At 36.7% G+C, this 18,990-nt stretch overlaps 1 protein-coding gene across 3 annotated transcripts in view; it reads right to left on the bottom strand.

Moving 5' to 3' along the window:
• The window catches only part of LOC140155301 (myelin regulatory factor-like), a 137,026-nt gene that overhangs the window by 78,504 nt on the left and 39,532 nt on the right, over window positions 1-18,990 (bottom strand). For all 3 annotated transcript variants that reach the window (XM_072178076.1, XM_072178078.1, XM_072178079.1), the window contains one exon: window positions 8,596-8,940. In XM_072178076.1, coding sequence (XP_072034177.1) covers window positions 8,596-8,940 — 345 coding nt within the window. The remainder of the gene's footprint in view (window positions 1-8,595; window positions 8,941-18,990) is intronic.

The following is an 18,990-nucleotide window of genomic DNA, read 5'->3' as shown; positions in this document are numbered from 1 at the left end:
AAAAGGGAATGCAAAGCAGTCTAACTATAACTTTGCTAATGTTGTATGTATGAGTAGGGTAAATTACACTTGCTCTATGAATCCAATGGCTTGGGGGAGGGTTATATTAACCCATTAAATGAAAGAAGAAAGAAAGAGTAGTCAGTAAAATAAATAAATATATAAATAAATTAATTAAATTAATTACCAGTAATTAATTAATGTCAAAGGTCATCCAACAGGTCAACTGGGGTCGAAGGTCATATGGGGTCAGCGGGGTGAAACAGTATCCTATCAGCTGGGGCTTTATAAACTTTTGTGCTGGTGATTGCATAATATTAACCCTTTAAATGAAGAAAGAAAAAAAAATATTTAGCTGATATAATAACAAACCTGTGAGTGTCTGTGTCCTCATGTTTCATCATGTAGTATTTATCCACATGTGGCCACAAGATTTTGGCCACATTGATACATTTAGGCCTATATGTTTGCTATCTAAAAGTATATTTCCTGGACATCTGTAGGGGGTACAGGGTTCAAACTTGGTGAGAACAAACTTAATGATCAGGGGAACATTTTGGAACACTTTGCAGGGGCCAGTTCAAAGGTTATCTGGGGTCAAATCTCATAATTTGATTTTCTGGATATCTGTAAGGGGCAAGGGTGAAATTAAGTGGGTGATGGGAGCCGTTTGGCCCCCAGAAGCTCTGAAATGGCCCCTGGTTCTATCTCAATTGTAGTTGACCAGGGGACACTTTTCTCACAAAACTAGCCCCCTGGATAGTGAACTAAATTCAAAGCAACAAGTGCTTAATTTTACTCATCCAGGACATCTTTATTTTTATTGACCATCTTAAGTGGAAATGGCCCCTGGATCCTTCCAATCTTGGTGAACCAGGGACCATTTTTTGCCAAAGTGGCCCCTGGTACAAGCTCTCTTATTTTCACCCTTGGTAAGGGGTATGGGGCTCAAACGCACTATTGACAACAAATCTCATGACCAGGGAAACATTTTTCAGGGGTCAGGTCAAAGCTCATGCAGAGGTCAAATTTTTCGAAACGCATTTTCTGGGTATCTGTAAGGGTACAGGGCTCAAACTCTTTGCCCACAAACTTAATGACTAGGGGAACATTTTGGACTACTGTGCAGGGGTCAGGTCAAAGGTTATCTGGGGTCCAATCTTAGAATTGCATTTTCTGGACATCTGTAAAGAGTACGGGGCTCAAATTTGGTGAAAATAAACCTCGATGACCAGGGGAACATTTTTGGAACATTTTGCTGGGGTCAGATACCTCCAAAACACCAACATGCCCCAGCTAGGTTTGTGGTCTATGACCACCATTTGCCACTAGTTAATCTTCTGATACTCTTCTCACTGCTTATGTCGGGAAAAATTACATTGGAGATCAATCGTTTTATGTTTCTGCTCCCACACTGTGGAACAATCTCCCAAGAATCATCAGGGAGGCATGTACACTGCCTAGTTTCAAGAAGGTTTTGAAGTCTCATTTCTATCCATCTTATTGACTCTGTTTTTGTTTTACCTAGCTGGGGGGTTTTCAACCCCCCGAGCTAGGTACTGTTTTTCTATCCGATTCTTCTTTCTTTCTTTCTTCTTCTGGCAACAAACTTAAAAATGCTACTCCTCCTACACGATACACCCTACAATTACGTAACTTGCACATATGTATCGGCTATATCCAGTGCCCATATTGTCTAAACAGAATTGGGATCAAAGGTCATTAAGGGGGCATTTCCAGTATTTAACCAAATACCTTCAAAATGCTTCTTCTGTCACACATTATATAGACCAATGATGTCATTTGCATATATGCATCGGCTATACCACACGCCTATAACGTGCATACAGAATTGGGGTCAAAGGTCATTAAAGGGGTAACATCTTACAATGGCATTATCTGGACATCTGTATGGGGTATGGGGCTCAAACTCGGTGACAACAAATCTCATGACCAAGGGAAGATTTTGCAGGGGTCAGGTCAAAGGTCATGCAAAGGTCAAATTTTAGAAATGCATTTCCTGGACATCTGTAAGGGGTACGGATCTCAAACATGGTGACAACAAACTTAATGATCAGGGGAATATGTTGGAAAACTTTAGAAGGGTCAGGTCAAAGGTTATTTGGGGTCAAATCTTATAATTTTATTTTCTGGATATTTGTAAGGGGTATGGGACTCACACTCAGTGACAACAAATCTCATGACCAGGGGAACATTTTGCAGGGGTCAGGTCAAAGGTCATGCAGAGGTCAAATCTTAGAAATGTATTTTCATCTGTTTTTACACCTGTAAAGGGTACGGGCTCAAACTTGGTGACAACCAACTTGATGACCAGGGGAACATTTTCGGAACATTTTGCAGGGGTCAGGTCAAAGGTTATCTGGGGTAAGATCTTAGAATTGCATTTTCTGGACATCTGTAAGGGGTACGGGACTCAAACTCGGTGACAACAAACCTCATGACCAGGGGAACATTTTTGGGACATTTTGCAGGTGTCAGATACCTCCACAACACCAACACGCCCCAGCTAGGTTTGTGGTCTATGACCACCATTTGCCACTAGTTTGATTTGTTTTTTATGGTGCTTTGATCAAGTTGGAAAGGCACCTTATTAAATGTATGGATGGATGTAAGCGTAAGTATTGCAAAATCATCCGAACACACATATACCCTGATAGGCACAAAAAGCCTAGTCGGCAAAGGTACATACTTGTGGTGTGCTATCCCCAGTCATGTGTAGGACCAGAGAAAATAACTTTTTTGTCTTCTTTTTTCCTTCCATTTTTCATTCCCCTTCACCAAAAAGCCTGCATTAAGTTAGGGTTAACAGGGAAAAAATGGGCATATTTAGAATAATGGTAATAGTAAAATACTAATTACTAGTGCAGCGATATTAAGTTGTGGCATTTTACGTATCATGCCTGAAAATTGTCAATACTAATAATCTCTGACACAATTGCAGGAAGTTACTGCAGTGAAACATGATCCAAGTGCTTCAAATCCTACAGTTACAGGAAAACTGACATCCTTCAGTATTAAATGAGCTATACACTTCTTGAACATTTTGCAATCAAATTAAAAAGTGTCATCACTCAATCCCTTTTCATGTAATACATCATGATTAACAATAAGATGCAAGCTCGATTCATTTTTAACACCATTATTCAATATTCATCAAATATTTTCATGGAGATGACTAGCGTAATGTGATCCGGCAATTTGTCATGATTGACTCCAAATTTGCGAGTTATGAAGAGGGAGTAACAATTTTAATCAGTTCTGATCAATCATACATGTACATGATGCCATCAACAAATATTGAAAGTATGAAGTGTTTAATGTGTGCATGACAATTTTTGCAAGTGGAGTTAATTTGTGAAATTTTCAATTGTTTCAATATATCTTCTTTCTATTGGTCTTTAGGGGAGGAGATGTATGTTTGTGAAATTTGAATGCGGTGAAAGCCTAATGCCAAGGTCAGATCCAAAGTTCATTTTGATTACACTTTCATATTGTAAACACTAACATTGTGCTTAATAAATTTATAGTATTGCTTGAACAATTGAGAACATGCATAATTGTTTTAGCCACACCTGGAAAGCAACTTCCGGTGGCATTCTGCAGAGTTTCCTGAGTCTTACACTCCAAAACAAATCAGATCCCAAAGATTCTATGAAGTGGTCAAAACATGTAGTGTGTTTTGTCTTTTGGTGAACAAATAATAAAAATTAGCAATGTTCACATTTCTGGATGACTTTCCTAACATACTATTATTAATCCCCGGGGGTACTCAGTACAAATGACCATATCGGGATGTGCCGCAAATATGGGTAGCATTTTCAGCCTTTTGGTATATCAATGACCCCTTTTCTACGCCAGTTTTGGTATATGGATGAGTCCTTTTTCAAATTTTTCTCAATTTCTTTTGAAAAATAGCCCAATTTTGCCTCAATCCAGCCAAAATTTTTGAGAAAAACTTAGACAATTTGCTTAAAAATCATTGCTTAAAATCAAAGTATAAGCAAGATTGAATGAATGCCTTCCCAATGCAGACGTTTGAACGGGTCAAATCCATCTCATGTTGTTAACGAAAGCGGTTTATTCAAACCAAATAATTTCCATTTAGATTACAGTAGCAATCCTATGAGGCTTACAAGTTACACACACTGTACATGCAGAAAGCAAATCTTGGCTCTAGGGCACCACTTACAATATGTTTGCTTATCCATGCTACGGACTTCAAGTTTCATGAATTATAGATCATCTAATGAGAACACCAGTCAGCAGTTTCTTCTATCGTATCAGATGCCACCACAAGAGTTTAAAAGGTGCACGGATAGAATACATGTAATTATAAGCAAGCCTTTTGTTATGATTACTAAAGTGATGTAGAAATGACCACACCCGTAGGATTTTTCTGTGAGGAATGCAGAAATTCCAAAATGGGGACCTTTTTCCTCTCAAAATATGCTAGATGCAAAAACAAAACAAAAAATGACATGAAAAAGTGGTTCACTGCTATTTTTTTTAATGTGCAAATTCTTAGGTACATTTTAACATTTTTACCCTAAAATGTGAACGCTTTTGTCAATTTAGAGGGCTATCCTGTTAATTTTGTCAAGGGCAGTAGGTTCTGAGATTTGAACAAAGGGTAACGATCATTTATACATTCTGTCTGTCAGTAACAAGAAACTTTCTGTCCCAAATTTATATTTTGATTTACAATGGAATATTGGAACAAACAAACAGAATATTAATTTTTCTGTCAATACAAAAGTGGTGAAGGTGGGGGTGACCATGTATGGGGTGTGTAAGGGAGTGTGTAGGTGTGGTGGGCTCTGTGCGCTTTTCCAGGGCATCGCAATCCATCTCTACTGATCTCCTTAACTCTGATATATGAGAGCGATTTTTAGCTCTCCTTAGTTAACCATTCTCTCCTTATATTCTATTGTATATGCTCTAAAAAGCTCTTCCAAAAGACAGTCTCTGAAACTTGGTTGATTTTTGTGGGTTGCATATGTGCGATTCTAGCAGAATCATTATTGATTCACTGAAAATGACATTTTCAGTTAATCATTGTCAAAATTGCCAATTCCTGATTAATTTGAATTGACGCCTACATGTATGCTTTAAGTCACCAGTCATGGATAAATATTGGGAGTACTTGCATTCAAGCTGACTACACACATAAACTAACAACAAAAGAAAACACTTATATAAAAGTTAAGCTGCATGATGATAGCTGATGTTGCTCCATGTCGATTCTTCTCCGCATCCACAGTGAAACTTCACTTCACTTGTTTCCATGGTAACATGCTACTTCAATTTATATTTCAGTGATGTAAAACCTAGTTCAAAAGCGATGTCTACAATCTCTAGATATGCTACACACGCTGCATTACTATATAGATCAACCATGAGAGAAATCATTGCCCTATCGATTTGTCATATTCAAGTCTATATTGAATAGCAAGCATACACACATTGCACATGGAATGATAACATGAGGACAAGATTCAGGAAACCCACACTAGAACATCTTCAATAATCACTGGGCACACTTGCTCTAAGAGAAATTCAGAAAAATCCACCAAGATATTAAACAGGAGGCTAGGTTGGAAAGTTACCTGCTTAGGTTGTAAGTTACTTGTCCCATCCTTTTATATTTCAAATTATGTAACAACCCTTTCTGGAAGAATTTGTTCCATAGTCTGTCTCATATCAAGTTGAGAGTAACGCCATGTTGGATTTCGCAGTGGCAGATTCAAATCTTGTGTGCTAACCTAATCCCATAGGGCCTATATAAACCGCATAGAAGGACAATTTGTACGCTGGTAAAGCAAAAGCGTAAACACACTAATTCATATCTGCCTCTGCGAAATCCAACATGGCGTTACTCTCAACTTGAGATGAGACAGACTATGGAACAAATTCTTCCAGAAAGGGTTGTTACATAATTCTAACAATGTGTCATTTTGATTGATGCCTACAAATATGTTTGAAAACATGAGGGCTTAAACTTAAAATTGGGAAAAATGAATCATTTTGGTTTTAATAGAAATATTTCTTAACAACTAGGTACTTGTTCCACAAGTCTTCATCCGGCTGATTTCACTTGCAATCTCTTTGAGGGTGGTATTTATTGTAGAACCTGGCACTAAATAAATCCAACATTTCAAAAGCATGCAATGCATGGCAACATATGCCGTTAAAATCGCTATTTCATAAGCTTGAAATGAGTCAGGAAAAATTGCTCTACAATAGCCGAGGGAGCTTTTGATGCTCAAAAGATGTGACAGGTGTGCCATATTTTCATTGTGTACGGCGAAAAAATACAGACCAGAAAATTGTAGCAGTGAATGGAAAAACAGCCGAGGCAAGAAGGATACCTGTGAGCTGATACCTCCTACAGAATGATGCTTGATGAATACAAAGGGAGTGTTCATAAATACTTTGGTGGGGGGGGCTGGAATTTTTTTTTTTTCATGTCGCAAATTTTTTAACCCCCCCCTCTTCGTGAAACCAAAACTTTTTGACCCCCCTCTTAATGGACCTAAAACTTTTTGACCCCCCCTATATATTAGGTTCAAAACTATTTTGACCCCCCCTCATTTTAATGTACCATTCTACATCAAAGGATATATTAATGATACTAAAATCTGTTTAGTGCAATGCAATTGTACATCCATGTCATTGATATAAAATACGTGAAATTGTGGAAATGTTTTATCATTTTATCAAGTAGCTCATGTATGTTTTATGCAACCCACTATTAAAAAAACATTCATTTATGATTGGAATCAGTGGCAATGGAAGCATTGAAATTTAGGGGGTTGGGGACGAGTATATTTTGTTCTGGTTTTACCAGAACTTGGGGGGGTTGGCAAAATAAAATTTCGGGGGCACAGTGGACAAAAAAAGTGCAGTTGCAAATACATATACCGGTTTTGTTTTTAGAAGTCTTTTAAAGAGGCTGTATTTGAGCATTTCATGTATTTGAGCTTCCAAAAAAGGCATTATTGGGATGATGTGTGCGCGTAGCGTGCAAAAATTTTTTGTTTTACACTATTTCGCCCATGATGGGGATGAAAATGCCTTTATTGTGACAATGTGCGCACACAGCGCGCAAACATTAAACTATTTTGGCCCATGATCGGGGTGAATTTGGGTGGAAAAGAGGCTCCTTGCCCCTTTTCTTTTTCTTTGCCCTCCAGATTTGATCTTTCATTTTTTGTCAGGGGAACATTTTCTTTCATCTTTGTCATGGGGACACTTTCCCCCCTGGCTACGCTACTGCCGAAATGGTGTGTTTTGCTATTTGATGGGCCAGTTCGCGTGATCGCGAAGCGCAAAATTTTGCAATTCTACCCTATTTGGGCCCAAAACACAGTGCTTTTCGATGTGCTAAAAAAGTTGCATAGGGCAAATTTTTTTTTTCTCCTACTAGGATTTTGAGGGAGATGTCCCCCATGGAATAATTAGGGGGTGGAAACGTGTACCCCGGTTCTCCAAGCTTCCTCCACCTATGATTGTAATGCAACATGATTTAGTTGGTATATTTTAGTGATAATAAATTAATAATCTGTACTGCACGAAACATTATTGTAAAAATTGTCAACACTAAAGAAGAGCAAAGATATTGCAGCTTTTTAGTGATTTAAAGAGCAGACCAGCCAGAAGGAACTGACACAAGCCGCAAAATTAAGTTATAGACAACAAGACAATTTTTAACACTTCATACTTATATATATCTTTGACTATTGAATGACTTGTCAAAATACATAAAGGACCTGATCAAATACCCATATCTGGAATGAACGAAAAATTTTCAGGCTATTTTATATTTTTTGCTTCAGGACTAATGTTGCTAAAGTTTTTACCCCCCCCCCCCCCGTGGCCAAAAACTTTTTAACCCCCCCTGTTCATACACCCAAAACTTTTTTACCCCCCCCTATTCAGAACTCCTAAAATTTTATGACCCCCTACATATTTTCCAGTCCCCCCCAACCAAAGTATTTATGAACACTCCCAAAGTAATACAGGGTGCACCATAGAAACAGGTTACAGTGTTAAATATCTTGCAGTTACATTCAATGTGAATATAAATGTTATACTACAACATCTTCTACCCCGAGGAGGAGGGCACTAAAACCCTATGTGTCACCAATAAACATCCTCCAGCACAAATTTGTGGGAATGGGTAGTGACTTCACCAAATGTCACAGACCGCATTTAAGGGCCCAATTTCAGGAGCATTTGCTATAAAGGGTAGGCTAATGCACCTGCAAATCACTCTTATTTCGAATAGGCATTTCATTGATAGGGCTGTATTCAACTCTTTAATTCTTGGCCATTCACCCAATATTTCACCCACCCACCAACAAAATTCTTTTTATACAAAACAGTTTTCAAGAAATGTCAGTAATTAAGGTTGGTTATGAACTTGAAGTAGTTCATTGTTTTAGGTTGGACATGCTGAAGGAAGACAACATGTGATGCCTCGTGATGGTACATGACTGACCCTCCTTCCCCCAACTCGCATCTAACACAATAACCCTTTTTGTCTACTCCATAGTGCTCTTTCAGGATACATACCTCTCTTGTTGCTGTAATGTAGCCCCTTGTTGAGCCTCTGTAGTAGGTAGATGTGAAAGTCTAGGAGCTTCCCCATTTAGATAGTTGCTGAGTTGATGCGTCATTTGCTGCGGTACTTGGGCGGATACTGACATGACTCCTGGTCCCTGATGTGGCCCATGTTGTGGGTTCATATGTGGTGGCACTGTTGGAGGCTGATGGGGATGAAGCCCTGGTGGTACATTGCCCATATGTTGTCCAGGGTGCTGGTGTGGATGTGAGTGCTGATGATGTAGCATGCTGAGTGTAGGTTTGGTTTCTGGGGGTGAGTAAGGCTCAGAGTCTGGAGGAGACTCAGGCAAGTGACTGTAAAGGAAAACAAAGAGATACAGATTAATTAGTAAAGTTTTATGATACTTTATGCGTTGTCTTTTCCCCAATACACAAATGCACTATGTAACTGATGTACAGATAATCCTCAATGGTATAAATGTACCACACCCAATTAAGACATATAATCACTTTCAAGTTTCAATTCTCAATTCCTTATTGTATGAAAACAAGAATGTATATCTCCCGGGGTATATCTTCTCTTTCTCTTACACAGCAGTATTTAACATTTTAGTGGGATGGCAGGAGCATATTTTCCAAATTTTAGCCATTTAACTATAAAACTGCAGTGTACTTCTTAATATTAATAAATTGATCTTAAATATATACAAAATGATTTGAGGAAGCCAATAATCTGCATTGGTCTTGCAGTTCTTGAGTTACGACCAATCATGCAGATATCAAAACATAATCAGTATTCAACATTTTACAATAGGACACTACATGGGTTTTCTATCACATTCCCACTAGTAGGTTTTAGGTTTCAAATACAAATCCATGTATGTACATTCAGTGATTATGTATAAAATTGTATCACAAATATTGGGCTATTCCAGTTGAAATTCATACACCCCTCTATGGAAGACATGACCTTAATCTCAAGGTGTGTAGATTTCAAATGGATTCACCCATTTTAGGTAACTCCATTTGAATTTCAAACTCCCTTTGTGAGAGATTAAGGTCATGTCTTCCATAAGGGGTATGGATTTCAACTGGAATATCCAAATTTAGCCTTGCATCTTTGATCCTGTTCACATTAGAAAATTTTCTTCTTTCAACGAACCTCGAACAAAGATTAAAAATCGTTTTTTCCTAATGTGTATAAAACACATACTTTTCTTCGTTCGACGAAGATTAAAATTGCTTCGTTCAACAAAGCTAAAAAGGTTGTTTCGACGAAGGAATACTTCGTTCGACAAAGCTAATCTTGTAATGTGTACGCTTGGTTCGTTCAACGAAGGAAAGTGATCATGTGACAAGTGACCTTCGCCGGCTTTAATAATAGCCTGGCGTTAATAGCTTCGTTCCAGCTTCGTTAATTTTCATGAAATGTGTACAGTGCAATGTCTTCGTTCGGTCTTCGTTCAGCGTAATGTGTGCGGATGCTTAATTAGTTAATCAAGATTAACTTATCTTCGTCGAATGAAGAAATTTTATAATGTGAACAGGGTCTTTGTATAATCCAATCTCATAATCTACAATGCAGTAACAGAAACATTTCAAATGTATTCACCCATTTTAGGTAACTCCATTTGAATTTCAAACTCCCTTTGTGGAAGATTAAGGTCATGTCTTCCATAAGGGGTATGGATTTCAATTGGAATATCCAAATTTAGCCTTGTATCTTTGTATAATCCAATCACATAATCTACAATGCAGCAACAGAAACATTAAATCCTCCTCCCATGTAAATGTTGCAATATAGCAACGTAATACTAGTATCCTACAGAGACTTAAAAGCGAGATTTTCATCATATGAAAGATTATGTTTTGGAAAACATCTTATTGAAGGACTCAAATTTCAAAGTTTCTCATCTTTTCCAAATGTATCGTGGTATGTCACTTTTCCATCTCAGTTACACTACTATTAAACCATGAAGGACACTTGCAATCACAATCCATCCCTAGCTCTGTTAAACGCCCATATCAAATCAACTTCAATATACTTCTACAACAAGTACCTCTTCCAACAGCTCTCCAAGGCATCAATATATCGCTGAAATGGGAAATATTGACTTGGTTTACTTCGGCACATAGCGAAATCTAATGGCTTTTAATCTACATGGTTGACTCATGCTACAGGGCAACAGAATAGGGTGTATTCCGTAATGGGATCACCACTCCGTAGTGCATTCTACAATCCTACAGATACACTAAGTCCGACTGAGATGTTCTACCTGTTATAATTCTAAGAAACATATATTTTCAGAACATTCATGCCTGAAAGCATGTTTGTCCATATAGACAGCTTCTAGAATTATGCAAAATTCTTATAAATATACAAATAGCAAATGTATAAACGGGACTTAACAGGTTGTCCATATCATACTTCATAAAACGGGAAGATATATTTTGAAATAACCTTTGGAAAGTAATTCAGGCAAAAGATAAATTTCATTAGTGCTAATACTCCTGACACATGTTTTGATTTAGTTGGTTGTGATTTTGCTTGCTTCAGAATTTCCAACAAAAAACATTCAGCGTGTTTCTACTGATCTAATGGCTGCTGGTAAATTTGAGTTAAGTTGGGGTGATGCGAGAAATATGTGGTAACAGCCCCAGTGGAAACAGATCGGATGAAGGTAAATGAGGGGTGATGTGAGTGATAATATATATGAAGCTTTTTGTATCTGCAATTTTACCATTTGTTGTTTGTAATCAGTTGAGACCAATACACCTTATCGTGCTCCAAATACCTAAACCAAAATAAATGCATATTTATTATCAGAATTCAACAATCAATTATTAATTTATTTTGAGGTGTCCAGGTGTCAGGGCAAATTAAAAAAAATTGATTCAAACATATCACATTGTTAGTAAACATAAGGTATGTCCAGATCGGATGAAGGTAAATGAGGGGTGATGTGAGTGATAATATATATGAAGCTTTTTGTATCTGCAATTTTACCATTTGTTGTTTGTAATCAGTTGAGACCAATACACCTTATCGTGCTCCAAATACCTAAACCAAAATAAATGCATATTTATTATCAGAATTCAACAATCAATTATTAATTTATTTTGAGGTGTCCAGGTGTCAGGGCAAATTTAAAAAAATTGATTCAAACATATCACATTGTTAGTAAACATAAGGTATGTCCACACTGAGGGCTTTTTGCTTACGACTGCAGACGACAAGTTTCAGATTTTTTTTTAATTTAAAAATTGTTTGAATTGTAAATTTTTAAGACCATATTTGGAATCAGCATAAACTAGGCGGTTCTCGACTTGCAGCGGTTCTCGGCATAAGCGTCGGCCATAATGCCTCCACCTTGAGGCGTATAATTTTAACCGGTGATGACCCCTGGGTGACCTTGGATAACCCTGGAATGACTTTCTAAAAATTTGACTCTAAATGTTGACTGTACCCACCAAGTTTCATGCCCATACGACAGTTTTTAGTACCTTGACCTCAGATGACCCCAAAATGACCTTCCAAAATTTTGGCTCTAAATGTTGACTGTACCCACCAAGTTTTATGCCCATATGACAATTTTTAGTAATTTGACCTCAGATGACCCCTGGGTGACCTTGGCTGACCCCGAAATGACCTTCAAAAAATTGGCTCTAAATGTTGACTGTACTCACCCAGTTTCATGCCCATATGGCAGTTTTTGCTAATTTGATCTCAGATGACCCCTGCATGACCTCGGGTGACCTTGACCCACTGACCAATACAAACTTGTTCTGTCTAGGGTCAAGATGCACCCACCCACCAAGTTTGAGGAACGTGCGACCCCTAGTCTCTGAGATCATAAGGTATTTTGCTATTACGCATAAATTATGCAAATTAGGTACTTAATTACCATATTTTGTGACGAAAACCTCCTATAATTTAAAGACCCCCAATGACCATCCCTCCACCAACTTGCATCACTGTAAGTCTTACCAGTTCTGAGAAATTGCACTCGCAAGCTCGGACGGACAGAGAGACAGAGAGACAGACAGACAGACGGACAACCAGGAAACATAATACCTCCGGTGGAGGCATAAAAATGCATTACAATGAGTACAAACAAGCCTAGTATGTGTTCAGTGGTTCTTAAGATAGCTCTTGATATTTTGAGAAAATATCCAAAATTTGGACTTTTTATGTTGATGCCTATGGCTAGCATGCAGAGCATTTAAGCAACACGTTCTGTCCCAAAGTGTATGATTATCCTCAAATTTATCCCCAAGATATCTATGAAAATGTGCGATATTCCCAACCCGAATGCTCCTTAAGTGCTGCTGGCGTGTGAACAAGCTATTTAGCGATCCTCAAGTGCTGAGTTTCACTTATGACCTAGGTTTTTTTAATACTAAAATGAATATCAAATCTGTTCATCTGGACTTAGGGCTCATATTGAAATACCCTACCACGTTTTCACACAGAAAGAAGGCAGGATTCCCCTCGCTAAGCGCGTGCCTCAGGAAAGCTCGATCATAAAGCGGATGGATTATATGCATCAGTGATACACCCTGCCCAGGATTTTAACAAAAGGCGGCTAGCACAGGAAAGCTGCAGGATGGCGCACACCTTCCTGTGTAAGGGAATTTCAATATGAGCCTTACTATTTTTGATAGCGCCAGTATCGCGTCTCATTCAAGTAATTCCAAAGCTTACATCATCAGGCATCGCAAAACTCAAGAATTCAGGTGGACACGCAGTTGGGAATTGACTAAGGGAATCGCAATTCTCAAGGACGCTTATCCTAGGGAATTCTATGACCGTCGCAACATGCCAATAATCATGATAAGAACGTGTCTAGTGCAATGATGCATAATAACATTATTGCAGCTGTGTAATTGTCTGGATCATTTTCGTGAAAATTGACACTTCGCTGTACTAACACTGTTATGTATTACTACCCTGATTACAATGTAACTAAAATATCAACAAAGGTGTGAAATGCATTCAAATTTATAATACAAAGGTGAAGGCATCAATACAAAGGTGAAGGAGTGAAGGCATTTCACACTTTTGTTTGTATTTAGTAAGTATTAATTATGACACTACAAAATATGAAATATCAAAATGAACAAAATAATGGTTGAAAAGGTGTTGGTTGTAATGGATATGAAACCGAGTATGAAACACTATGTAGTGTTATCAGCAAATTTCTATTTGTGAAATTGCATTTTAATTTTAAATTAACGATAGTTCATCCATTTGCTCTATCACCTGCTCTATTTCCACAAGTCCACAAGATTCAATTTGAAAAAAAAAAAAAGGAATTATGGCAATGAAAAATAGCTAGATTTCTATCAAATTATTGTGAAGTGAAAGTGACATATGACCATAAAAACATGTTAAAATCTGGAGACTTTTGATTTTTTTTTAATGAATTAATTTGTTTTAAAAAGGTGGGTGGATTTAACACGGGGCGAGGACGAGTTTGTTTTCTTCTGGAAAGGTAATAACAACAAGGTCGGTCAGGTACGCCATCAATCAATATTTTTACACTTTACTGATCAATTTGAAAACTATTCTAAGCATGCTAACCAAAAAATTTCTGAGAATGACAGACATCTGAAATAGATATACTTTTATACTAAAACAGTAATGGAATTATTAAAACATCAAAAAACCTCAATGCACAAAGCAAAATTCTGCAAATGCAAGTACCTATGTGATGTGATTGTGTCATCATGCAAAAGCACATATGGGCACGGAAAGCTTGGCTATCCCCGTTTGTGTGTCTGGCACCCGAGGATGTCCAAGGTTCAAAACCACACTGAGAAAAAAAGTTTTCTCAAAAAGTTTTCTCTTCTTCTTTCTTTCTTCCTTCCTTCTTTCCTTCCCCCTTGCCGTAAAAAAGCTCCTGGGTGTTAGTAGACTATGCCATAGTCGAATCTTATTAAAAATCTGTTATTATTAGTCATTATTTCGTTTAACTAAAAAATATACTGATGTTTATTAAAATTAAAATATTCAATAGTAAAATGGTCATAAAGAGTTAAAAATATCAGACTATTAGTGACAATAAAAGTAATTGAATGCAACATTATCTTGCATAATTATAACGGCTCGCTTTAATACTGAACAATTCTGATTTTGGAATCTACCAGTTTATTGATAGCGAACCCCGAAATTTCGACTATGAACTTTGAATTGTAAGCAGAACTTTACCCCCTGGACTATGCTCTCTAAAAACACACTGTCAAGCATACTTGTCTATCAGTCCATTAACCACAAGTACTAAGCCGACGCGCTAGATGTTTGATGAGAGATTAACTTTCGGCGTCAACACAAAAGCGCCGCAAATACCACAGACAGTTGTTTACGGTGTAGTTAATGGTAATGGCGCGGGCCCAGACGATTTAAACCATAGCGAGGTATGGGCGACCAATAACAAGGCAGATCCATTTAAAGATGCATTACATCATGGACAATTTTAGTTAGGCCAGAAATTGGCCTAACTCTCCATAGAGTCCCGTGTTAAAAATCTTAACCGCAAGGCAATGTCAGTAGTCCACTTGGGAAGCTAACAAACAGAGGGAGTAGGGTGACTGATCAGATGTGAAAATCTATCAATTGTGCACACATTAATTAAATCAGAGTTTTAAGCTTAAATACAATATCCAGAGTATGCACAATGGGCAAGTGGACTACGGGGTAGTCTAGGGTGTTAGGGTTAATGAATTTTTGCAGTTACCATCGACATTTTAGGAAAATTACCCCTTTAGATGATAACCAAAAGAACAAAATTTCTCTATCTATTTTGCACTAGGCTCACACAGTTAAGGTGGTATCAGAGGCATTTTAAAAGTGCTCTATACAATCATGTTCTAAACAGATTAATCGAGCAAAGCAAAGAACACTGATCAATATGCCTTTTATTTTTAACTAATCGAACATACCGTTTTTATAATATATCAATTTATATTTTCTTCATATCTTATTGTTTGTATTTTTCAATAATCAATATAGTTAATGAGCTAAAATGACTGAAAAGGTTCATTAATATGTATTTTTTGCAATAAATAAATCAGGAGAAGGAAATGTTGTAATTCTATTATCACAGCATATTTTATTCAGCAGCCCACTGGTTGAATAAAATGGGCCCAATATTTTAATTTTTAAGATCAAAAATGCCTATCACCTGGTCATTGAATTGTATTTGATTTTTTACTGTCATTTTATTGCAATGGTTTATTTGGAACAGATTTGTACTAGGTCATATAATTTACCATAAATTCAGTTTTACCAAAGATCCTAAAAATAAATAAAATTAATTTTTAGGATCTTTGGTTTTACAAGCATTTGAATTTTGCAAATATTATACTTATGATTAAGATTAAGCTTATCAAAAGCAGCAAGCCTAAATTTTTAAATCATTATCCCTACCATTAATCACTGAATTCTACAAATTCCTACAGCTGGGTACCTCCCCTTCAGCTGATGGGTGGCGGGGGCTGGGAGCACCTCCGATCAAGCTCCCTTCAGGACACTTCAGTTAATAATGATGCCACAAATAAATAAGCATTTAGATTGGGATGTAAACAAAGTGTCAAGTACCAGGAACCACCAGTGCTGCAGAAGTGATGCTTGGATGAACCACAAAATTTCACGTATATTTTGCTTGCTTGTGTAAATTTGTTAAAATTTACACTAAAAAATGTCTGTATGACTGTGTACACTTATGGTTATAATGGATTCAAGAACAACAAGTCTCAAATGCCATTTAGACTTCTGTCGTGTCTGATTATGTTCACTATTTAAGATCTCTGAATCTATTCAAGTAACCATACAAAATGTATGACATCATCACATGAAATTTGACTATCAGTGAACAAGTGATATATACGACTTGACAATAAAAACAATCCTCAAAAACATGTTTGGGGGAAGAAATGTGCTAAAAAGGTAATATTAAAAGCTGCACGGGACTTTGTAGAGACAATGGTACTTAAGGGTGGAATACACTACTTCCTTAAATTAGAGTCCGAAATTTTCCGTTTTACGGAAAACGGAAGAAAATCACGGAATTGGAGGTACAACACGGAAAATGACATTTTTGTATGATGTGACAAAAATTGTTAAAAGATAAGAAAAATAAATGTTAAAAACAATCATGAGTTGTGTATGTCAATTTTTATGGTAAAAATAATGTTTAATAATACCGAAATAAAGGCATGAACCCCCTATATCCCTCCAAACATCGTAATAGTCGGCCTATTATCATGAGAATATTCCAATCAGAGCATATTGATCGCGATATTGAACACTTTATTGTGACATTAATATCATTGTTTATACATTTTAAGCTGCCTTTATTCATGACACAGATTTACAAATTTTACAACACGGATTACAACACAGAAAATGGATTTTAGAAAGCGGTAAACTTCGGACTCTACCTTAAATGCACTGTGTACAACCATAATCTACTCCTAAAATAACCATGTGCCGATTCTCTAATCCGAACTCAAATTAGAGAATAAAGGTATTGTTTCTTTTGCCTTGTTTTACTTAAAATAATGATGTTGCCTGTGTTATATGAGTCGAGACAATAGATGCACGACAGAGCCTAAAACAATACCTTTATTCTCATTCTTAAACTCTTTAATTCAAATAAAAGATATAAAGCATTTAAGTGTACCAAATTTTAATCAAATTAAATCCTACATTTTACAAAGGAATTTGGTTTAGAATCCATCAGTCCCATTGTTGCTATGCGACGCAGATTGGTTCAAATAGCATATACTCATATAATCGCTTCAACCACACCTGCTAAACAGTGTTATATCATGTAATATCACACAGCTAAGAACCAATAAGATTACAGAAACTTTCTCAAGTGTGAATTCCACATATTTTATGATGAGTGACATTTCACAACATATGTAAGTTTTAATATCATTTTTGCACTGAAATGTCAACCTATTGTTCATATTGCCCTCTTGTCTCTGAGGAATCGCTTGTCATACTAATTTGCATATTTACTGAATGCATCCGCAAAATTGAATCTTCCAACATTATGTTAATTAGCATTAATTAAGTTAGTGAAATTATAGATCATGTGCTGTTTAGTACTCTTTGCAGTTTACTACTACTGATCAAAAAAAATCCTGGCACCACCGCTGCTACTGATGCATCCATTCTGGCAAAATATCACACCATCATTTTAAAAAGTATTTATAAATAACTCTTGCACAAGCAGTTTTTTTCTTGATAATGGAACAAATATAAGACTGTCTGAATTCTGTCTTGTCAGTGTGCTTCCAACCCTTCATAATCATGACTTATCCCAATAGCGAAGATGACGCCAGAAATGCCAGTTTACGTTTCGTCAACTCGCTGAATATTAAGTCATCTTGTCACCACAAGTGATGCAGAAGTGAAGCAGGTGAAAAAGTAATCTCTGTAGCATGGTTTGATCTTATCAAATATCAACTGCTCAGTGCCAGAAGTGGGTAAGTGCAATAGCTACATGGTAGCTGGCATGTGTATATGAGTACAATATACTGTGTGTATTAAAGTTGCCAAATATTCACAGGGCAGCTATTGTACTTACCCACTTCTGGCACTGAGCAGTCGATATGTACTACTGAGAATTCAGATTTAAACCAGCTTTCAAGTGTCTATCCTCTCACTATTTTACACTCTCTTCCTCTTCATCTCCCACTCCTCTGGTAGGCTTTGTTGTTGATGATAGTTTTCACAAAACTCACTGTTGTTTTGTAACTTAAATATCTCAGAATTTGCAAAATATTAACATAAAAATATATATGCATTCTTTGAAAATAAGTGTTAGATTTGGTAAATTTGACAAATTCTTGACTGAACCTTGCTACAAAAATGGCAACTAGACTCAATCAATGAATAGAATCACAGATATTTGTGTTCCAATATCTGTGATTGAATGCAACAAGGGAACATTTCAAAATAGTAAAACCATTTGCCCAAGCGCCTAGCTGCATTCAGTTTCAGCATATTTAAAGATATCATGTGTTGTTGTTTACTTATGCATTAAAATTCAATTTTGGCTAAAACAACACTTAAGTTTAGCTCCAATCTATGATACATGTAATTCAGTAAGGCATATTTTCCGTATCATGCACAGGATTGGACTAGATCAATTTCTTATTCCTCCCTAAAAATTCTTCAAACTCAATCACGATTATGATGTAAAACATGACAACTATGAATTAAATTAAACTTGCCCATTTTGAGCTTTATTTTGTCATATTTTGGAAGCTTGACTACTATACTATCAATGACAACATAATGAATGATGTAAAATGCTCTACAGGTAGTCTTGATCAAGAAAATAATTACTTTACCTCAAACCCCTGACAGCAATGCAATGTCGAACATGT

This window comes from Amphiura filiformis, chromosome 6, assembly GCF_039555335.1.
Source record: "Amphiura filiformis chromosome 6, Afil_fr2py, whole genome shotgun sequence".
In the NCBI taxonomy this organism is placed as follows: Eukaryota; Metazoa; Echinodermata; class Ophiuroidea; order Amphilepidida; family Amphiuridae; genus Amphiura; species Amphiura filiformis.
The sequence above is the reverse complement of the archived record's forward strand: the minus strand, read 5'-3'. Positions and strand labels throughout refer to the sequence as shown.